This window comes from Trachinotus anak, unplaced genomic scaffold, assembly GCF_046630095.1.
Source record: "Trachinotus anak isolate AG129_WGS33_773 ecotype Australia unplaced genomic scaffold, CSIRO_AGI_Tana_v1 ptg000010l, whole genome shotgun sequence".
In the NCBI taxonomy this organism is placed as follows: domain Eukaryota; kingdom Metazoa; phylum Chordata; class Actinopteri; order Carangiformes; family Carangidae; genus Trachinotus; species Trachinotus anak.
Window position 1 is genome coordinate 1976799 of NW_027273861.1, and position 24095 is coordinate 2000893.

Consider the following 24095-nt stretch of genomic DNA (forward strand, 5'->3'; position numbering starts at 1 on the left):
GCCGATCCCAATTATTTTTTGTGTTTTGTTATAGCAGCACACATCAAAAGAGACGCACATATTTTATATTGCACAGCTGCAAGCCTGATCTTTCTTGCTTTGCTTCATGCAAAGTTATCAATTACATCATTTTATGAAATCTGCCCAGCAATCACATGGTTAATGCTGATACTGTGCAGAGATAGAGGTGGCTATTTAATAGATTCCACTGCTCCAGTGGGGAGACCTGTGGTCACGCTACCCCCTGCCCCCCTCCCAATCTCCCACCACCTCTGAAAGTGACAGAGGAGACCTCAGCAGCAGAAGCCCGCACAACCTAGACAGAGCGCCTGCTCTGACCCGCACAGTGACATTCTGTCATCAACGTGATGTGCAAAAACGCATAGAAAACGGATAGCACACAACTTTTTTTTCTGTGCCTGTGCTGCCCCCAACCAGATACCACCTTGGGCAGTAACGTACACACGTGGTAACGTACGTTATGTCAGTCTCACACACTTTGTGACAGTTAAAACTGTGTGATAAACACTAAACAATATGCAGTGGACTCATAACTGAATCTGTGAGTTAGTAGATTCTATGTACTGTCCCTTTATTACTCTGGTCCTGGTCAATGCGAATCACTTGTCTTTGCTGATAGAATATATGCATGAATTAGTCAGCACTAATGTGATACAGAGACCAGAGGCTGTGTGACAGTATCACTTATAGAAGGTGTTCAGGCTCTTATCTGATATGTTTGCTGTTTCTTTGAGTTTTGATCACATGAGTAAACTGTACAGTGTCAGTCCCCATGTCTCTGTGTCAGAGAGAGAAGAGAACCCCTGCAGCCACTGTGTCTGTGAGTCAAACACACTGTAGTGAACCAGCTGCAGGAGAAAACAGTCCAGTCTCTCTGCGGGCCTGCAGACTGCTGGACTGCAGCCTTTAGTGAACATTGTTTATCCAGAGATGTTTTCCTTCACCACACCTCTGAGCACATGAAGCTGCCAGCTGCTGCACAGGAAGGCCTGGTGGTCAGTAAATGGATGGACCTCTGAGCAGCAGGTGATGGCTGTCATTCATCTCTTCACATGGTCACACCCTGACAGAGTGTGACTCCTACTACCAGCTCACTCTGTGTCTGTGTTTAATAGCAACATATCAACCTCACTGGGCCACAGCTGATTGACTTTGCATGCTTCCCTGTGTTATCTCTCTTTGGGGGTGTGATGCCGCCCCACCCACCAAGGGCTGCTCTCTGAGGAGGGACAGCAGTACCAGAGTAGCAGTAAGACACCATGTGCAGACACTCGTGAGTGAGTATTACTTCTGACATGTTTAACTCAGGGTGGGGGCACCACATAGTTCATCTGTTAGGTCATTTCTTGAAACTTAGGGACCTTCCATTGTGTTTCAAGAAAATACAAAAAGACAAGAAAGTAAGAGCAGAGAGGAGATGAGAATGTTAAAAACTAGTGAAAACCTCACACAGTGACAGGTTCTCCAGGTTGTGTCTACAACACAAAGACTGGAGGAGGAGGGAACTGAATCAGATTTGTGAAATAAAAATCTTCCTTCCAGATGTTTTACTGACGCGTTTTATATGTAGAGATGTGAACATGCTATTTGGAGCAGTTAGCATGAGGGCAAACTTGTTTTCATTGTCAATTAATGGTCAATTATTTTTCTAATTAATTGTTTACTGAATAGAAAATGATGTTGGGTTATACACTCCCTACCCACTTCTACACTCATCAGAGCAACACTATTCACACTATTCACCAGTCACCTCTGAGGACATCTGTATTTTGAAGAGAACCGTTAGTATAACATCAGTGTAACATTGGTGTGCATCTATATCCAAGAAACAGAAATCACTAAGTACACCAGCAATTTCGTCTCCACAAAGCTGTGGGACATCCACAAGTATAGTGGGCTCAATATAGTTAAACAAGGCCACACAAGCATAGACAGGGAATCACAGCTCACCACACTGTCTCTCTCTCCTTGTTGCCCTCTCTGTCTGTCTGTCTCTCTCTCTCTCTCCCTCTCTGTCTCTCTGTCTCTGTCTCTGTCTGTCTCTCTCGTGTCTCTCTCTCTCTCTCTCTCTCTATCTCTCTCTGTCAATTCAATTCAATTTAATATGCTTTACTGACATGAATGTCAGGTGAATTACTTTGCCAAAGCATTACATACAATGTAAAAATATCAAAGACAAGAGAGATGAAAGGAAAAAAGTCTGCGTATATATATATATATATATATATATATATATATATATATATATATATATATATGCATATAATTAAGGAAAAGTAAGTAGAATCGATTTACAGCAGCCTTTCTCAAAGTGTGGTCTGCGAGTGACCCCTAGTGGTCCGTGAATATATTGGTAATATATCACATTTTAAATGAATATTTTTTTCTCAAACAAAACAATTACATTGTTGTGTGCGCAGTAAACTGACATGATGGATCAATGGCTCAAGACGGGGTCAGTTAAAAGAAAATTAAATGAAACATCTGACACAACAGGCAAGGTACATCGTCCTGATGCAGGTGAATCGGCAGCCACAAGTGGTTCAGCTGCAGCAGCAAGTGATTCCCGGCGCTTTGCCGAGTCCCAGGAGAGCAGTTTGTTGTCTAGCAACCACAAGGCTGAAAGTTGTGAAACTGGGCTTGAACGCACAAAGTCCTGCGCTAAAGTGAAGAGAAAATATCAGAGCAACTAGACTACATCAAATTTGGATTTTTTTTTGGACTGGAGATGAAGAGGATTCCAAACCACACTGTGTTTTGTGCTATGAGTTGTTGGCTAACGAGGCTATGAAACCTGCCAAGCTCAAGCGACACATTGAAACCAAACACAAGGATTACCTGGGGAAACCTACTGGATTTTTTGAGAGAAAACGTGATGAACTAAAGAAACATATGACCAAACCTCACAGTATTTTGCACCAGGGGAAAATGCGAAGGCTACCGAGGCATCAAACAGAGTGTCCCTGCTGATTGCAAAAACAGGAAAACCTCATTCAATAGGTGACAATTTAGTCAAACTAGCTGCCCAGGTTATGACTAACTTATTGTTTGGAGAGGAGGCAAGCAATTAAGTTAACAGGGTCCCCATGCGCAAAATCAGTTGATGAAATGTTTACGCCAAAGCCAATTTTTCACATGAGTCAACTGATATCGCGAATGAGGCAAATCTGCTGTGTTTTGTAAGGTACATTTATGCTGGCAGTGTGCATGATGAATTTCTTTTTGGTAGTTCCCTGCCGACCAACACCACAGGAGAAGCCATTTTTGACTCACTCAACGATTTCATTGTACAGAATAAAATTGACTGGACAACATGTGTTGGTATTTGCACAGACCGTGCATTTGCAATAACTGGAATACAAAAGGGACTGGTAACACACGTACATGCAGTGGCTCTTGGTGCCACAGCAACACACTGTTGCATTCATAGAGAACAGCTGGCTGTGAAAAAGATGCCACCATGCCTCAAATCAGTACTGAACAAGTCTGTGAAAATTGTGAATACAATCAAAAACAAAGCACTGAACACACGTCTTTTCAAAGCTCTGTGTGAAGAAATGGGAAGTGAACACACAAAACAACATAATGAAGTTCGCTGGCTGTCCCATGGGAAAATTCTCACCTGTCTATAAGTGCATGATGAGGTGATGTTATTTTTGCATCATACTGATGAACTTGTTGAACTGTGTGACAGAATGCATGATTTCCAGTGGCCTACAAAATTGGCATATCTGGCTGATGTCTTCAGCGTTCTCAACACTTTGAACTTAGCGCTGCAGGGAAAAGCTGTCACCGTCTTCAATGTGCAGGACAAACTTAAAGCTGCACGCCTTAAGATGGAATTGTGGTGTGCCTGTCTGGATCGCCAGGAGTTTGACTGTTTCCTGACACTCGCTGATTTTCTCCTCACTGGAGATGAGGAGCTGGATGGTGGCAGTGTCACAGCCTTCAAGGAACATCTGCAAGGCCTTCACTCTCAGCTGGGAAGATATTTCCCAGAAGTAGATGCAGGCTTTGAGTGGATCAGGAATCCATTTGGGGACAAAAAGACATCGAACACGTCAAGTTCCAAGCTCCCACCAAGACAGGTTGACAGTCTTGTAGACATTGCATCTGATGGGACTTTGAGGACAACTTTCAAAGAGAAAAGCTTGACAGACTTTTGGGCCCACATCCGGCCTGAGCACTCTGAACTGGCTGACGCTGCTCTGAAACTGTTGATGCTGTTTCCAACCACTTACAACTGGGAAGTTGGGTTTTACACTCTTGTTGGTCTGAAAACAAAGCAGCAAAGCAACCAGATCAATGTGGAATATGATATGAGACAAAAACTCTCCAATTTGGAGCCAGACATTGTTTCATTGATCTCTCAGCACAAGCAGCACCATTTCTCCCATTAAGGTGCCAACAGACAAAGTGAACGAGTGAGTAAACAATGCTATTTCCAAAGCTATCATTATTAGGCTGTAATTTGTAATATACTGTTGGAGTGGTAAGCATTATTATTGTTTTTGGATATTTGGAGAGTCAGGTGGTCCGTGAGATTTTTTTTTATTGGTTAAGTGGTCCTTGGTCTGAAAAAGTTTGAGAAACACTGATTTAGAGCACAATGAGTTATATGATATGAAAGTTTAACTGTAACCCCATATTTATTTGTGGAGTAAAACCAGATTTATCTCAAAGTCTTAGTTCAATGTATGTGTGTTTAATTTCGTTGTTAGAAAAACTAAGTTAGCATGTTAGCCTACGTTTCCTCTAAATCAGCTCACATTGTCATAGCAGTAAAAGACGCTCTCTGCTTTTTTTTTTTTTGGAAAAACTCAGCCAGCTTTTTTCTAACTGAAAAAGCACTCTGCTCGGCTTCACTTTGACGGTTAATATCATCCTTGAGAACTTCTTTTCCGAAAGGTAAAGGTTTAAATGGCTCCTTGGCAAAACTTACCCATCTAGAGTAACGTTAGGCGTCACGGCTCCAGAGGTGCTTGTGTTTGAGGTGCTCATGCATCACCATTGTGCTGCCGTGATACACCTGCTCTGTTTTAAACAATTTTTGGTGTAGCCAAAGACAAAATTATCACAGTCCTTTGAGGTTGCTTATAATACGACGCATCAACAGCAAAATTACGCATCAAATTTTCATAATTGATGTTGTTGATTTTATCAACAAATCGTTGCAGCCCTGTTTCACATTCTTGGAGTATTGTTCTCAGTAGGGATGCTAATTTCATGCATTTTTCCTAAATGATAGTTGAACACGTTAACAATCAATAGTTGTCCCTGGGATGCACAGATATTGCCTGGCCAACTTAGCCAGCCTCGGGAATTGTGGCATGCCTGCTTCCTACCAGTCAATGGGGTTTACATCCAGAGGAGCGGGGTTGTCGCCAAGGAAGTTTTTCACCTCCGTTTCAGCACTGTTGGATGCACTTGAAAAGTGGTCATCCCCAAGGAGTAGTACCATGGCTTTAGCCACACTGTCCTCCAGCCCTTTGGCGGCTGTATCTGCATTATGGTCTGGCTGGGTCACAGCTTCCTTTTCCATCAGAGGTCAGTATTCCCACGTCTTCATCTATGATGTGACTGTGTTTATCAGTGGCTTCAAATGACACTGCTGCTGCCAGTTCTTCCAGCTTAGTGTGGGCAAGTTTTCTATTTTCTAATTCAAGGTGTTTGTGTCTTGGGTCTAACATTGATGCAATCAGTGCTAGCAATGACACAAGGTTTGGTGACTGAACCTGGGCACGCAAATAATAATCAGTAATTGCAATAATAAAATAATAATCTAGGTAAACTAGAAATAAGCAGTCCAGTTAAACACAGGTAAAGTAAGCAATGCAGTTAGTGTAGGTAGTTACCTTCATTCTTTCATCCAGCGAGGCCTGGACTTTGGACTTGGAACTCTACGACCTGGTTGCTCTCACCCTCTTTTCTCAGTAGGTGGGAATTGATCATACTGAAGGTCATCGGGTACATGTTTGAGATTGAGAACCGTATTAGGCGATGCGCTGGTAGTCCCATCTGTTTCTGCTTGCCCTCAGGTGCTTTGGTAGCAAGACTTCCCAAATGCCAAATGTAAAGTGTGTGCAAAGCATGGCCAGTTAGCACGAGTGGCATTGTTTGCTGCCATGATATTTTTGCATTGTCATGAACACAGGCTATCACTTGACCAGCTAGCCCCCACATCTGCACAGCCTCATTCAACTTGTCAGCTAGATTGTCTGCTGTGTGTCAACTGGTATGGCCTCGGTTAGGAGAACAGCTGATTTCAAATGCCAGTTTTCGTATCACAGATGTGATAGTTTGTTGGGAGGCCAACATTCCACTCTCTCCTTGTGCTGCAACCATCGGGTGCTGACTTTTCAAGTGGTATAACATTGATGATGTACTGGAGCTGTACTTGAGGACTGCGTGGCAATATTCGCATTTTGCATTGTCCTCCTCTGCTGTAAAATGCTCCCACGCTGCGCTACGTTTTGCCCGCTTCATCTTGCCTCACATTTCAGTTTTCCTGACCTTTGACCCTCCCCCTCTTTTACATTATTATTTTGAGTGAAGTACACTATAAAATATATATAAAATGTGTATGAAATATATATAAAAGTTAATTACACAGCATGTGAGTTCTAGAGAAATAATACAGAAATGAAATGAAACATACTTTGTCGGTTAATTGATTAAGATATTTTTAATTGGTTAAATTCTTAACGGCAGTTAATTAATTACACAGTTAATCATTGACATCCCTAGTTCTCAGGTTGTTTCTGATTGGATAAATTGCAGAGTGTTTTTCTCAGATGTCTGCAGTCTGTATGAAACTATTTTCCATTGGTTGACTGTTTTGATCTGCGCTGTTGAGGCTTGTTCAGATTGGATAAATCAGCCACATTTTTGTTAATGTGTCGTACAGCCTGATTCAGGCCGTCTTTACTAAGGGGATATGAAGTGGACAGAAAGTGGTCTAACTGAGACTGGATGGTTTGATGTCTAATTGGTGTCTAATAGTCGTCCTTGCTGTTGTTTGTCCATCTGTAAGGTTGTTTCACATAGTTCAGTTTGCTTGTTTCTGTTGCTGAGGGTGTGTAGGTGTCTTTCTAATGTAGAGTGTAATTTTATTGTGATCAGGGGGCTGACTGTGAAGTCTCTCAGACTGAACGGGTCTGTGTTTGTAATGACATAATCTACTGTGCTGCTGCCAAGAGGAGAGCTGTGTGTGCAGTGACCTAACGAGTCTCCTCAAAGCCGATCGTTGATCATGTACACACCCAGTGTTCTACAGAGCTGCAGTCATTGGTGCCTATGTTTGTTGACAGTTTTGTCAAAGTTGTTCCTGTGGGGGTGTGAAGGGAGGGGGATGCTGATCTGGCCAGGTATATGTTTGTCTCCCTGTGGGTTAATAGAATCTGGTTCTGTACCTGTCCTGACATGAAGGTCCCCACAGATCAGTACACTTCCCTGGGCCTGGTAGTGCTTGATCTCGTCTTCAAGACTGGAGAAACTGTTTTCTTTTTAACAGGGGGAATCTAATGGGGGGATATATGCTGCACACATGAAGAGTGTACTAAATTTGCCTTGTACCAGATCAGCATTGCTCCTGAGTCCCTGCCCTGGGTTACTCCTCTCAGTCTGGTGGATTGGAACACAATCTCTCTGTAGCCTAAAGGACAACCAGTGGAAATGTCTCCTCTGATCCATGTCTCTTTTAAAAAAAAAAACACATCTGCATCTCCAAACTCACTGGTAAAGTCTGGGTTCCTGCTTTTAAGGCCAAAAGCAGAGGGGTTCAGACCCTGGACTTTCCAACATGAAATAACAAATGATTTAGATTTCAATTAGCTCCAAACCTTTTTTTTCCTGTGTTAAAATGAAATTCCTAAATCTCTGATTGCCAATGAAGAAATTAACTTAAGAAAGCATTAAAACCTATGTTGTTTTCAATCCATTAATATGAAATAACTAATATTCTTCTATAACATAATGGTTTTTTTCTTTTTCAAACAAACAAATAAATACATAAAATAATAATAATGAGAAGCTTTGAGTTGTCTACTGCAGTCTCTTGTTGGTCTTAGGGGCTTGAGGCCTGAGTTGTTCCTTCTGCGGGGTGTAGACTGGTCTCTTTTGAGGGTGACGTCTTTTAGTGTCTGGGCAAAGATGGGGACTGTGTTTTTGAACAGATGGACGTGGTCGTAGAGACAGCTAACGTCCAGGGTGGGATGGTGGGCCAGGTGGATGTTGGGCCTCAGGACACAGTCTCTGGATATGCAGCTGTGGAAGTCCTTCCTTGGTAGCAGGGTTGACATAATTACTCTGCTGTTGGGGAAGGTGGTTGAGGCTTTTTCCCTCACTCCAAGAGGGAGTCTGACACTCTCTCCTCTCTCTCTGTATCTCTTTCTCTCTCTCTCTCTCTCTCTCTCTCTCTCTGTCTCTGTTTGTCTGTGTCTCTCTCTCTCTCTTTCTCTCTCTCTCTCTCTTTCTCTGTCTCTGTCTCTCTCTCTCTTTGTCGTCCTCTCTCTTTGTTGTCCTCTCTCTCTCTCTTTGTCGTCCTCTCTCTCTCCTTGTTCTCTCTCTGTCTGTCTGTCTGTCTCACTCTCTTTGTCGTCCTCTCTCTGTCTCTCTCTCTCTGGTTCTTTCAGCTTAGATGCTTGTCTGGTTTCCTTTGACCAGGAAAGACATTTGACTGAGTCGAGCCCCGTGACCTTTGGAAAGTGTTACAAAGGTTCGGCCTCAGCCCTGGACTTATTGCCATGATTAAGGTTCTCTCTCTTTGTCATATGAAGGCTGTATAAAGACAATGACAGTGTCCTGAAGATGAATGGTGGTCTGTGTAAACATTTTAAAGTGATTCAGGGTATAAGACAAGGCTGCTCAATGTCCAGTATCCTCTACACACTTTCTATTGAGCCAATGCTGCACACTGTTCATTCTTTTATTGATGGTTTGGTTTTACCTGGTTTTAACACATTTTATTTCATCTGCTTATATGTAGATGACATTATTGATATTGTGAAAAAAACAGGAAGGTATGAAGAGGTGAGGACATATTGTTGAAAGTTTGGTAAGATCTCAGCTGCAGAGCTGCAGGGACTGCAGGACAAATCTCACACAGGCCTGTTACCAGCATCCTGTAGACATGCAGTTCTCTCACTGTGACCCAAAAAAGGAGACTTGGCTTTTCAAATGAACTGGGGACCAGTGGCTTTGTTGTGCACTGACTACAAACTTCTTTCAAAAGTGCTCGCCAGCAGACTTAAACACTTTATGGAACTAATCATCCACAGAGACCAGTCATACTGTGTACTGGACAGATCCATCACGGATAATCTTTTTCTTTTTTTTGGACATCTGTTGATTGCACAATATTGATTGATTAGTATTGACTTGCATAATATTGGAGTTCTGTCACTGGAGCTGTACTCCACAGCAGAACTGGGAGGGTGCTATAGAAAGAATGTGTGCCAGACCATCTAATTGGAAATGGCTGCTGCCTCAGCTTTTCTACAGGGGAAGAGTCCCGATTGTTAATAACTTGGTTGCTTCAACCCTTTGGCACAGGCTGAAAGTCTTACCTCCAACATGGGACCTGATTAAAGGGATTCGGAGGAAAGTTGTGGACTTCCTCTGGTCACGGCATCACTGGGTGTGATCAGCGCCTACAGGAAGGAGGTCAGTGTCTGGTAGACATCGCATTGCATATAACAGCCTTCATGCTGCAGACGGCTCAGAGACTGCTCTACAGCTTTGGCCTGCCATGGATGGACACTGCTTGTTTGCTGCTGAGGAGGGCTAGATGCTTAAGATACAATAGCTGTCCTTTCTGCTCACAGACAGAAACGTTACAGCATCTGTTCATTCAGTGCTCCAGACTGGGTCGACTCTTCAGATACCTGCAGGTCTGGTTTCAGGGCTTCTTTCTGTCTGTTTATCTATGGTCCACACCACTCTGGCACAGGTGAAATCTGTACACACACTCATCAATTTAATTTCAGGACTGGCCAAATTAGCTATATGGAAAATCAGGAAGAACTGTGTGAGGGGTCAAGGTTCAGATGATGTGGTTCTGATGCTGACTGGGCTGCTGGCAGCTCAGCTCAGGGTGGAGTCTGAGTTTTACAAACTGATGAAGAAGACAGAGATCTTTGTGAGCATTTAGGGAATGAAGGATGTTCTGTGTTCAGTTTGAGGGAACTCATTGGTTCTGAACTTTTAATTTTTGTTCATTTTCCTTTCTTTTATTTTTATTATTTGTTGATTTTTGTTTTTGCATTAATTTGTCCTGTAATTTTTGATAAACAACAAAACTTGTGTTTATGGAATCAAAGAGGAATAAAGGTTTGGTTTAAAAATAAAAAATAAAAATCTCTGTGTCTCTCTCTCTGACTCTCTCTACCAGTGACATCATAACAGTACTGAACTTTGACCTCCAGCATGTAGTCTGTTACAGTTCCTATTTATATGTGCCAGGGAGCCTCTATGCTTTATCACCATCTGAGGTTTTGAACTTTGATTAGAGCAATACAGAAAACTTGAGACCTGAATCACATGTCTGAGTTTTAATTATTTAGAACTGAGATCAAATCTGAATGTTTCCATCAGGGATCTGATTTGTTGAGATGATTCAATAATGGATTCAGATTTAATATATTGCCATAGATCCCCCACCCTAGTGCTGAGAGGAACGCTCCATAAATTAGTCAGCTGACAGAAAGTTAAGCAACAACATTTTTCATAATCAATGCAATGTTTGAGTCATTTATTAAGTAAAATATAAAATATTCATTTTGCTCCTGTGGAATTGTGAGGAGCTGTAAATTGGACTTTTTGTTGTTTTGGGGTTCTGGGAACTCGTGAACAGTGTTTTTCAGTATTTTGTGAAAATACATAGATTACTTGATTAATTAATCTACAGATGAATCTTCACATACCTGTGGTGCAGACCAACACACATTTCTGAGGTGGTGCTGGTCGATGCTCTGCACACATGTTAGAACATGTTAGTGTGTCTTGTGTGAAGCAGCTGACTTAACGTTTTGTGTCACTGTGGAAGTCGTGGGTAAGGTGCAGTCACAGTGCTGCATCCCCCCCCCCCCCCCCCCCCCCCCCAGACATCACAGAAGCTTCAGACAGGAAAGTCTGAAGTTGGGCAATACTCAGCAAACACATAGAGAGAGAGAAAGAGAGAGAGAGAGAACAACCCTGCTGTTCCTGATGACCGCTGCTCCCATTTCTCCCCATTTGTACTTTTCTTCTGAAAATCCCATCCTCAGCTCCAAGATTTACATGCAGGACAAACTCTCTCTGGACAGGTCCATCAATCTCGCCTTTAATGCCCATCTGAAAGCAAGTCAGATGTTATATGGCTGTGTTACTCAGCTTCCATTTTGTCTCTTCCACCTTCTTTAAAGCCTTTTTATCCCTTGAATTTCCCCCCAAGCAGCTTTGAAGGGAAAATAAAACTCCTCTCCTGCACTGTTGTCTTGTTCCACGGTGGGAAAGTAATTCAAGCCCAGTGTGTTCAAGCTCAGATAAAAATATGTCTCTTGCCCTAAAAGTTCAATCATATTTGGTATTTTTAGAAATTTTTCAAGCATGTGGAAATTTTAGGTATTGAGCAAGTAATTTGCATACTTAGCTCTGATTGGGTAGCTATTTGCTCCAGTTGCCGCTATACCAGTGAAGGCTGAAGAAGTTAATTTCCAGAGTGATGTGTTTTCATGCATCACTTAGTTAAATCCTGGCAGCTTGTTAAACTGTCTGAAGCTCTTTATGATTGAATCCACTTAATGGAGCTAGACACAAGTGTGCTTCTGTTGTGCGGTGTTGTCTCCAGTTTTTTGTGTCAGGCTGAGTTTAATCTTCCCAGGTTGCAGCGCTGGGTGAGTGTTGAGTCATGAGTGGATGAGTTATGGAGGACAGTGCCAGGTTCATTCTGTCATGGCTCTAGTGATGATGAGGATCGGGATGCCTCCACAGAAACATGCTGGAGTGATCACATGAGGGAGCCCCAACCCCCAGAGGTCAATCTTTTATGTAGAAGTCAAAGGCAGCAAGACTTTGAAGACATTTTGGTGGGACAAATAGTCCAGTCAATGGTTTCATGCTATAGCCCTTATCTACAGGTGGAGGTAATAAGCCAAGACACGCAGTGCATCAACATGAACAGTGAAGAAGAAGAAGGCATCAATGTAAATTATGCTGGATTCAACATGTTTGTTAGACCTAAGAGACACATACAATGTTGTAAAGAGAAATCTCCAGGGAACCTGTGACCTCTGCAGGGGCGTTTACACCTTCACTGTCACTGAGGTCATTTGTGGGTTGTTAGTCCACCTGGCTGCATGTGACAGGTGTTAGAGTCACATAACTCCAGGTGTGGACAGGTATTGACCTGCCTGTGAACCGATGTCACTTTAATTGAAGGGAGGCCATTCAGACTGAGGAACGGTGCTGGCAGGGATGGGTCTCGAAAATTTTTGATGGGGGGCCAGGCTGGGGCACGGATTCAGAGAAGGGTGGCACGTGTAAATAACATACAGCTGTATATTCTCAGTAATAATGAACTGTATGCTATTCATGGCCAAATTATCTTTTTCATGTTAAAAAGATCCAAAATAAGCAACTTGATGTGATAATTTACATTGGTAGGACATAGCCTCTGGTAGATGCAAGGCTACAACCAATTAAGTGTTTATATATATTAGAATTGATATTATTAGAATTATTACAATGAGGTTTTTTACCAAATGTAGTTGTGCATAGGATAGAACATCTTCAATGACAACAGCTTTAAAACTACAAGTGATACAGTTCAATTCAATTTTATTTCAATTCAATTCAATTCAAGTTTATTTGTATAGCGCCAAATCATAATATACATTATCTCAAGGCACTTTACAGGGTCAGGTCAAGACCTTACTTTGTTATAGAGAAAAACCCAACAGTTCCCACAAAGAGCAAGCGCTTGGCGACGGGGGAGGAAAAACTCCCTTTTAACAGGAAGAAACCTCTCACAGAACCGGGCTCAGGGTGGGTGGCTGTCTGCCTCGAGCGGTTGGGTTTAAGAGGAGAAAAAAGGGGGGGGTGGGGGGAGGAGAGAGGAGAAAAGAGAGAGAGAGAGACCAGGAACAGCTGTGTAGGTAATGGTGTTATCAATAATAATGACAGATAACAGTGGTTAATAGTAATGATGAGTAGTGGTGGATCTGGATCCTGCTGCTCCAGAGGCAGAGATACCTGCAGAATGAGGACAGAGAGAGGGAGAGAGAGGAGAAGCACAAACTACGGGGGAGAGAAAACGACAGTTTTAAGCCTGATCTTAAAGGTAGAGAGGGTGTCTGCCTCCCGAACCACACTGGGAGCTGGTTCCACAGGAGAGGAGCCTGATAGCTGAAGGCTCTGGCCCCCATTCTGCTCTTACAAACTCTGTGAACCACAAGTAGACCTGCATTTAGAGAGCGAAGTGTCCTATTGGGAAAATGGGGAACTATAAGCACTTTAAAGTGTGATGGTGCCTGACCATTAATGGCTTTGTAGGTGAGGAGGAGGATTTTAAATTCTATCCTGGATTTTACAGGGAGCCAATGCAGAGAAGCTAACACAGGAGAGATGTGATTTCGTTTCCTAGTTCCTGTCACTACTCATGCTGCAGCATTTTGGATCAATTGGAGGCTTTTTACTGAATTTTTGGGACATCCTGACAGTAAAGATTTACAGTAGTCCAGTCTTGAGGTAACAAATGCATGAACTAGCTTTTCAGCATCCTTTAGATACAGAATGGGTCTGATTTTTGCAATATTGCGCAGGTGGAAGAAGGCTGTCCTAGAGACTTGCTTTATATGTGAAGTAAAGGCCAGGTTGTTATTTATAACTCACCATGCATTAATAGCACTGATACTGAATTCCCCATTGTGAACTACAGCTGGGTCTCATATTTTAGTCATAGACTAGATCATCATTATTGCGTGTTGGAGGTTAAATACCCTATGTTTGGGATGGTGTGGGATGTGAAGACTGTGAAGCCTCCTCTGTGTCACTGAAACTGCAGTTTGGGATGAAACATGCAGACTATATCTTGTCTATATCTTGGTGACCTTGGAGTGGTCACTGCCCACTATGTCTCCACTATGTAGGAGATTTTTCTCACTCCAGTGTTCCTCTTGTTTTCCTAAACCTCACTCACACTCCAACAGTTCAGGTCATAACAACCTTCACACTGTTAGACAGTGGTTCACTGTGTAGCTTCCCCTATGACTGTTCTTGTCTAGGTGGGGCCACTACTACCCTCCATAGCTGGGGTACCCAGGGTCTCAGATAAGGCTTTAGAAGGAAAACATAAACTTAGAAAAAAATATTCAAATCTAGTTGTTGTCGAAGATGAGCCAAGTAGGTGAATGGACAAGACACATGTAATATTAAGTAGGTAAGGACATGTGACACTGTAGATTTTGGTGTCCAAAAGCATCTTCAAACATGAATATTCAGACTATAGTTTAACCTTATATGGAGTCAGGTGTGGTAAGATGTTGCAGACCTGTAAGACCTGGAAATATATACCACTGTCAGACAAGACGTCTTCACAATATGGTGTGGCTCTACTTTGATTCACATGCTGACTGTGTGCCGCTCATCATCAAGCTTACAAAAAATACTTCTGAAAACCAACTCCTTCTGATTGTTTTATTCTCCAGCTCACAAGATTTCCACATCCTGCTGACACACAGACCTTGATTTGCAGAAAACCTAGTGGATATTGATGACTTCCTCTTATTCCTCTCATCCCGTCCTCCCATCCTTGCTGCTGGTTCTTTCCTTTTGTGTCTACTGTCTGTCCATGAAGAAATAACAATGCTTATTGTTCAGTTACTTAGTCAAGTCACAAAACAATGTATTTCCTAAAGCTGGAACTTATTTGCCTGCTCTTGACACAGATATCACATTTGGTTGTATAATAAATTAAATATTTACAGTGTACATCCTGTCAAACAGACAAACAGATAAAGTCATTATCTGGTGGTATTGAGTTTTATTTTAATTACACAGAACTTTCACTTTGCTAACATGCTGGCATGGCATGGTGTGTTCGTCATCAATTCATTAAGGAAAACGTAATTTTTCCAGGACTTATCCTGAGTAATGTAATGGGTCTTAGCATCCCATACCTTTCAGTATTAAAGCTACACAGACCAAAAGTCAGTTTACTTACCAACGCCTTTGTTCTCCTTTCCTGCACCATCAAAATCGTATAAAGTTATTCAATTCAAGTTATATCCCTCCCAATGGTATCACCATCTTGTGGCACACACCTTATTTACTCTGATAACAACATGTTGATGGTACAGTGGTTTCTCCCTAGTGCAGAGTATTACATCAGGTGCTCCACAACCACAACAATCAGGGATGAATGCAAGTGTCAGGACACATGTATAAAATAAAATGCAAATAATTTGGTCAACATTAAAACCCTGTAATGTGGTAGTTTTGGTTTCAAAAACAATTCTACTTTTGTACAATCAATACTGACAAACCCAACAGTCTATCTCATTCCAAGTCTGATTGGGGAGGAACTTGGGTTGGCCAATGAGATTATAGAAGTGGCCCGTGCCACCCCCAGCCATCGTGTGTGTCTCAACAGCATCTTCAAATAGATGACAAACTCTGCTGTGTTCAGGGATGAAAAAGATAAACACCTTGTGAACTGGCTTGCTGGGTGTATTTAGACATCTAACCTTATCACAACACAGCACACTCCACTCACACGCACACACACACAGGTGACTGATGGTTTTTTCCATTCAGTCTGACACCCGTCTCTGTCTTTATGTCTTCCACAGTGAGCTTCATGGACTGCGGTGGCGGTAAGGTCTGGTTCAAGGTTGGAGAGTCGTCTGATTTCAGGGTGAGTGAAGATGGCGTGGTCTACACCCTGCGGCACCTCAGCCTAGCAGCACAGAAAAAAGCCATGGTGTTGGTCTACGCCCAAGACCTGCAGTCTAAACAGGTCTGGAAGACTAAAGTGCACTTCCACATCCAACCAGGTGGCAACAGCTCAGGCCCTGAGCAGGTAAACCTTCAGTGGAACTACAGAGCTGTGTCCTTGTGGCCTGCTGTCATTATCCTCTGTTTACAGTCATCATTTCTTTGAATTAACACAATACTACAGACAAGCCTCTATGTCCTATTCTAAGTATATCGTAGGAAATCGGAGCAGAGCACAGACACATCAACCCCCAAACACTAGACACTAGGCAGAATGCAAATACAACACAGTGATGTCAGCTGTTTACAGGTTCCACAACAGTTATTAACTACATTCCACAAATTAATTATGAAATAAATTATCTCCATGAAATACGACACTAAATCAGACTTGAAAGAATTCATGATCCTTCCAGCTAATTTTTAATTTCTCAATGTAAACACAAGGTACATACAGTATAATGCATTTGAATGAGTTATTTAACATTACATTCATGTCTTTCCTTTGGATAGAAATGTATTTTAATCAGTGAAGGCTTTCTACCAGACAGGCTTTAGGAAGTCAGGCGAGACGGTATAAAGAGCATTCACAGAACAAGCAGGTCATGGTGGATGAAAGGGTCAAAACAGAGCTTTCACCGAGGAGACTGGGGTTCAAGTTCTATTATTTATTGATTTTGTTAACTTTATGTTAAACCTTTCAGCCAGAAAGCCTTGAAGAGGTGTGAAGCTCCATGTGTAGGAGACTGTCATGACATGCACACACAGACAATGATGTTAAACTCTTTATTGACCACCTATGTGGTGTTCCACCAGGATTTCTCCTGGTGAGCTCGAAAGTCCATCGACTATGATTCACCATAATCACTCAAAATCAGCAGTAGGAGGGGCATAGAAACAGCTGTTTACAACTTGCAAATCAGAAAGGTTTTCTGCCAGATAAAATAAAATAAAAATAAACAAAAAATTGAAAATAATCTGTCACTAACTTTAATAAGTCAAAAAATATTGGATATGAACAGCCGTTTTCTGGATGAAATTCTTGTGTATGACCCATTCATCCACCACGGGCTTCATGGTTACCGGACTACCACACATGACCTCAGGGAAAAACCCTTCACTGATTAAAATAAACTCTGAGCTGAAAGAAAGACATGACATTACTGACAGTGATTTTACTAACACACAATATATGTACCTTGTGTTTAGAGTACATAGAGAAATTAAAAATCACCTGAAAAAAAGGTGAATACCTTGAGTCCTAATTAGACTGTAGTATTATTGCACTTCAGCCTCTTGTGGCTGGAATGGGTATTACAAAAACAAACACTAATGATCTTGAGAAAAAAAAAATCAATTTCAAGTGTTGAAACTATTATTTGATCGATTATTCCTAAATGTGAGAATTTGCTGTGTTTCTATGGTTTACATTGTTTATACTTAATACGTACAACTGTAATTTGGACTGTACATCATTTGCAGTTGTAACCGTGACCTCAGAAAAGTTGTGATGGACATTTTTCACTTTTTGACCACATAATACATTAAAATTTATTACTGGGCTCATGACTGGTCAACAGTATGCTCTGTAATAAGCTTCCATTTATTATGTTTTCTTAAAGTCAGCATTGTTGATCTACTGTACACAGCCCTCACTATTTCTATGTGAATGTACAGTGCACAAAGATCAACTTTCACAAGTCATTAGTAAGCTTGGGCTGATATCGCAATATTTCCCACCATATATATGTTTCATTAATATTAACAGAAAACAACAGAAACATAAAATATAATATTACAAATATATATTATTAGAAAAACTCTGCAAACATTAAATACAGTGTGACAATACAAAATATGTATAAACTGGGCACAGTGGTGCACTGTCGCCTCACAGCAAGAAGTTTCTGGGTTCAGGCCCCGGGCCTGGGGCCTTTCTGTGTGGAGTTTGCATGTTCTCCACGTGTCTGCGTGGGTTCCCTCCAGGTACTCTGGCTTCCACCCACAGTCCGAAGACATGCACGTTGATTCATGACTCTAAATGGACACATATTTGGATGTGAGTTGATAACAGCATGTGTGAAGATTTCTGAGAGAGAAGTGTAATTTTGGACAAACAGGATCATTAAACAGTCTGGGTGTGATGGGCTGTTACTTCCCCCCACCGCTCCAGTAATGTTGGATGAACTATGTACAGATATAAAATCACAGCTTTTTCAGCCCAGCAGGCGTCTGAGGTTGGACAAGTACTGAATGCAGAGACAAAGCGAGTCAAATAGCCATCTGTTGGTTTGTTTCATGTACAACAGTGATAATAAGGCCCTCTGCATGTATTTAGGCAAGACACTGGCCTTGATTGGCTGTTCTTCTAAACACAGCCCAGAAATAGCCGGCTGCCATATGCTTTAGCCGCTATCAGCACTGCTCGCTGCAGTCACTGAGGAGAATCACAGAGAGTGAAAGAAGCTGTCAACAATTCTTCACAAGGAAAACACATGAGCGGCATCCATGGCAGCTAACAAGCAGTCATTTGGCAGGGGAGCAGTGTCAGCACTGTGTCCTTCAACTGAGGCAGGCACAGGTTGTTATCACATGAAAGTGAAAAGTGAGACAAACAGGTATCACATTTACAGCCCATCCACCTCCAAATGATCATTACAACAAAGTGTTGAGTGTCTGTCCTCTGAAACTTTGGCATTGCTGGTCACCAGTCCTGTGATATGCAAGCTTCTCAAAGTGTCCACCTCAGCTGCAGATAAACGCAGGCTGTGACATAAAAACAGCCTCATATTACTGTAGACCTTTACTTCTCATATGACAAGAATATATGATCATAGTTCGGTGAGAAACCTCCTTAATTTCTATTCTGCTTCTGTTTTAAATTGCTGTCAAATGTAATGTACATTTCTATAGCATTATTATAAAACAAGAAACACATTATTCTTGACTACTGCTCTGTATATTCACTCAATGAATCCACTTTTTTTACTTTACTTTACTTTTTTCAGTCACTGTTAAGTTACTACCAGTCTAAGTGAACACTCCCCACACAGCTGTTTTATACTAAAAGATTTCCAGAGAAAATTTAAACCTTCTCTTTCCTGGATTCCCATTTTAAAGATGATTTTAGTGACATCTTTGCTTTTTTTGATAGCACCAGTAGAGAGACTTTGTGATTCTGTGGTGATGTGGTGGTGGATGAGTTAGTGAATGAAAACAGTATCTGTGTGTTAATCGGAGCAGAGTGGTGAGTATGACATGATGAATTATTGGAACAGTGAGGAACAGAAACCAGAAACACAGCAACACTGAACAGACACACATGAAGGATGTGGGTCAAGCCATTGTGAATAGCATACGTTAACTTTGAGGAAAGCTCCTTTGACTCCTTGCTCTTCTGATTAGAAATTATGTAATAATCTTCCATTTGCGTGGATCTCAGTCTGTCTCTCTGATATGTCCACATGGATGAAGGAATGCCACCTTCAGCTAAACTTCTCTAAGACTGAACTCCAAGTCATCCCAGCCAATCAGTCTCTCCATTACAATATCAATATCCAAATCTTCTCTTCATCTCTGACTACAACCAAGGTCACAAGAAACCTGGTGCAGTGTTTGATAACCAGCTCTCCTTCTCTGACCATGTTGCATCCATCTCCTGGTCCTGCTGCTTTGTTCTACACAACAGAAGAAAAATCAGGTCTTACCTGTCTCAGTCCTCCACCCAGGTCCTGGTCCAGACCATGTTGATCTCTCACCTCAACTACTGCAGTGCTGTTCTGACAGACCTCCCTTCACTAATAGTGAAACTCTTGAAGATGGTCCAAAAGCAGCAGCCATCTGGTCTTTGATCAGCCCAAAGGTCACATGTCACTCTGCTCCTCATCGACCCCCACTAACTACCCCTGACCCTGAATCAGATTCAGTCTCTGTTGCTGCCTTCAGAGAGACTTCTGGGTCTGAACTCAGTCATTCAGCCTGATGCTCCTTCTCCTCCACTGTGTTCCTCTAATGAATGTGGTCTGTCATCATCATCATCCCTGCACACAGACAGTCTCAGTCCAGACCATTCTGGTCTTTGGTTCCCTGATTGTGGAACCAGCTCCTGAAGTCTATCAGAGCAGGGGCGTCCCTCTCTTTCTTCAATAACCTATTGAAAACTCCTCTCTTCAGAGAGCACCTCCTCTCCTGTCTAACTAGCTCTGATTTGACTTTCAGTTCACTTGTTCACCTGATCTCCTTCACTGATTAAACAGATGTAGAACTGTGTCCTGAAACCCAACCAGTCTCTGTGAGGGAAAGACTCTGACAGATGAGTCAATGTAAATGTCATTGCTGTCTTTTGTTTGTATTGTTATTAATTTATCTGATTACCTTTCATGTGGTGACTCAGACCCTCTTTGCAAAATAAATTCAAAATAAATTCTATATCCTTTATGTTAGTGATGGAGAATATGAGATGTGTTTTATTTCTGCTGAAACACTTACTTCTGCCTCCAAGATCAGAGCCTGAACTCCCCACGTGAGAGATGGAAGGCAGAGAACTCCTCATCATGTTCTGTGAACCCCACAGTGTAGCTGCTCACGAACCAGTCATGAGGATCTGTGGTTATACACAAACACACACACACACACAGACAAGGGGTGGTCATTTCTCAGACAGACTATAATGAGAGCATTAATCCAAGCCACTGGAATGAGGTCAGAAATACCCTGAGTCACCAAGGGCTCCCAGCTGGATGGCTAAACTCAGCTGTGTGTGTGTGTGTGTGTGTGTGTGTGGTCCACTAACAGCACTTGTTTACTGTCTCTGCAGGTAAAACCCAGTGATGCAACACTGACTCAGCGGGTATCAGTGATCTTGTTTCCATGGCACAGCATGGCTGTCAGGGGTGATGGCACTCTGAGGCGCATGAAGAGGGACTGGGTCATTCCGCCTATCAACGTCCCCGAGAATTCACGAGGACAGTTCCCCGAGGACCTAGTCAGAGTAAGACACACACACACACACACACACACACACAGGCAGACCTAATGCAGTCTGGCAGAGGTTTCCAGCAGCTGGGAGCATAAAAACTGAAAGCAGCTTCACCATTTTTGCATTTAACCCTTGCGACACCCAGAGGACTGGTACCAGCTGACATTATCGTCTGACCAGCCTGTCAGAGATGGACCGCAGCAGAACTTTCCAGACAAGACATACTATTGAAGTGTGAAGTGTAGAATGAACTGGAAGCTGATGCAGACATGTGAGTGTAAGGTAGAAATCTGCATGTGTGGAGGTGGAATTTCAATGACATCAGGATATAATGGTCTTCATTGCACGGTATTTACTGTGACAAACTCCACCTGAGAAAAACTGTTATAATCACTCAAAATATTACTCATAAAATCATGATAATGATAATAAACACAAGGGAGAGGAAGTGTTAGACAAACAGAGGATGTGAGGTAGAGAAAGGCAGATGGGTGGAGCAGGCAGCAGAGCAGAGTAGGATGTGGTGTTGATAGGGATGAGACTGACAATGTTTGTTAGCCTTGCAGTAATCAGAGATGTAGAACTACACCAAGATGGTTTTTGGCTTTTAAAACCACAAATATATCTTCTTATGGATATCAACACTTCAGATAAACGCTGGACAAGTTAAAATATGGAGCTAACTGCTTTATTTCTTGTTTCTGATAATCAGGTTTTATAGACAGGACTTTATTGAAGGTGCATTGCTTTCCCACTACAGCCCTCCTGTGGTTCCTGTCAGTCTGTGCTGTGTTTACACCTCTACACAAACAGTCACAGTGTGACCTCAGTAAATACACCATCTCCTCCTGAGCCTGATACACACAGCACTTCTGCAGTTGAAAGTTGGCTCAAATATACACTACCAGTCAAAAGTTTGGACACACCTTTCCATTCTGTGGTTTCTCTTTCTACATTGTAAGTTGCCACATTGAAAGTAGCCACCTTTTGCTCTGATGACAGCTTTGCACACTCTTGGCATTCTCTCAATCAGCTTCATGAGGTAGTCACCTGGAATGGTTTTCAATTAACAGGTGTGCCTTGTCAAGCGTTAATTTGTGTAATTTCTTGCCTTTTTTTTTATTATTATTTTTTGGGGCTTTTTATGCCTTTATTATAGCTTAGTGGAGACTGACAGGAAAGGGGGTAGAGAGGGGGGAATGACATGCAGGAAAGAGTCGGACCAGTTGGGAGTCAAACCGGTGACTGCCTGCTAAGAGCGTCTTGCGCTCAACATGGTACTTTAAGACATGAAGGTCGGTCAATCTGGAAAATTTCAAGAACTTTGAATGTATCCTCAAGTGCAGTCGCAAAAACCATCAAACACTATGATGAAACTGGCTCTCATGAGGACCACCCCAGGAAAGGAAGACCAAAAGTTACCTCTGCTGCAGAGGATAAGTTAATTAGAGTAACCAGCCCCAGAAACCACAAATTAACAGCACCTCAGATTAGAGCCTGCATAAATGCTTCACAGACTTCAAGTAGCAGACACATCTACCTAATTATTAGATGTACCTATTAGGTGTACCTAATTCTGTTGCCATGGCGCCGCGGATGGCTGCCTCGGTGTTTTGGTGCGCATTTTTTTGCCTTATTTTCTTTATAAATCCAGTTTTCTGTTTTGGTTTCCGGAGCTCTTTCACCAGAGAAGAGCTCATTAACATCAGAGAAACAACTCCAGTGGATTTTTTTCCTACTTTTCTCGACTCACCTGTGGAATTATTGGACATTTTGGTCAGAGGTCACTGACCGTTGCTCTCGCAGTGAAACGCCGGAGGAGAGGAAAACGTGCCGGTGCGCTTGCGCGTCTCCGCCGGCGCGCACTCCGCACACCTCTCCCAGGTATCTTTCTCTCCAACGTGCGTTCACTGCCCAACAAACTGGATGAACTTCAGCTACTGGTGCAAAAGAACAGAGACTTTTCCTCATCTTCCGTCCTGTGCTTCACGGAGACGTGGCTGTGTGGATCGATTCCGAACTCTGCGCTGGAGCTGGCCGGCTTCCAGCTCTTCAGAGCGGATCGCGACACAGAGCTGTCCGGCAAAACCAAAGGTGGAGGAATCTGCTTTTATGCAAACAGTGGCTGGTGCAAAGACGTGACAGTGATCCTGCAGCACTGTTCTCCTGACCTGGAGACTTTCATCATAAACTGCAGGCCCTTCTACTCCCCCCGTGAGTTCACCTCAATCATCCTGGTCGGTGTTTACATCCCACCACAGGCAAACGTGCAGGAGGCACAGCGGGCGCTCGCCGACCAGATACTGTGTGTGGAGCAGACCTACCCGGACTCCGTAGTTATTGTCCTTGGTGACTTTAACAAAGGGAACCTCAGTCATGAACTGCCCAAATACAGACAGTTTGTTAATTGCCCGACCAGAGAGGGGAACACTCTGGACCACTGTTACACCACAATCAGTGGTGCTTATCACGCCGTCCCCCGGGCTGCACTGGGCCACTCTGACCATGTCATGGTCCACCTGATTCCCACATACAGGCAGAAACTAAAACTGTGTAAACCTGTTGCGAGGACATCAAAGCAGTGGAGCAGTGAAGCCATAGAGGATCTGCGGGCATGTTTGGACTGCACTGACTGGGAGGTGTTCAGGACTGCTTCCAACAGTCTGGATGAGTTCACAGAGGCTGTGACGTCATACATCAGCTTCTGTGAGGACTGCTGTATCCCATCACGCACCAGGGTGAGTTATAACAATGACAAACCCTGGTTCACAGCTAAGCTCAGTCAGCTCAGGAGGCAAAAGGAGGAAGCTTTCAGGAGTGGGGACAGGGACAGGTTTAAAGAGTCCAAGTACAGGTTTAGCAAAGCGGTGAGAGAAGCTAAACGACTGTACTCTGAGAAACTTCAGCTCCAGTTCTCAGCCAATGACTCTGCTTCTGTCTGGAAAGGGCTCAGAAAGATCACAAACTACAAACCTAAACCCCCCCACTCCATTAATGACTTCCGTCTGGCCAACGATCTGAATGAGTTCTACTGCCGCTTTGAAAGACAGTGGGACAAGCCTGACACTAACCTCCACATCAGAGCCACATCAGAACCCCCCTCCTCCCCCACCAAAGGAACGTC

At 42.7% G+C, this 24095-nt stretch overlaps 1 protein-coding gene across 5 annotated transcripts in view; it reads left to right on the forward strand.

Annotated features, from left to right (window-relative positions):
• LOC139626485 (cadherin-2-like) overlaps positions 1–24095 on the forward strand; it is a 91931-nt gene that overhangs the window by 29347 nt on the left and 38489 nt on the right. For all 5 annotated transcript variants that reach the window (XM_071486812.1, XM_071486814.1, XM_071486815.1 and 2 more), the window contains 2 exons: positions 15849–16078; positions 20810–20983. In XM_071486812.1, coding sequence (XP_071342913.1) covers positions 15849–16078; positions 20810–20983 — 404 coding nt within the window. The remainder of the gene's footprint in view (positions 1–15848; positions 16079–20809; positions 20984–24095) is intronic.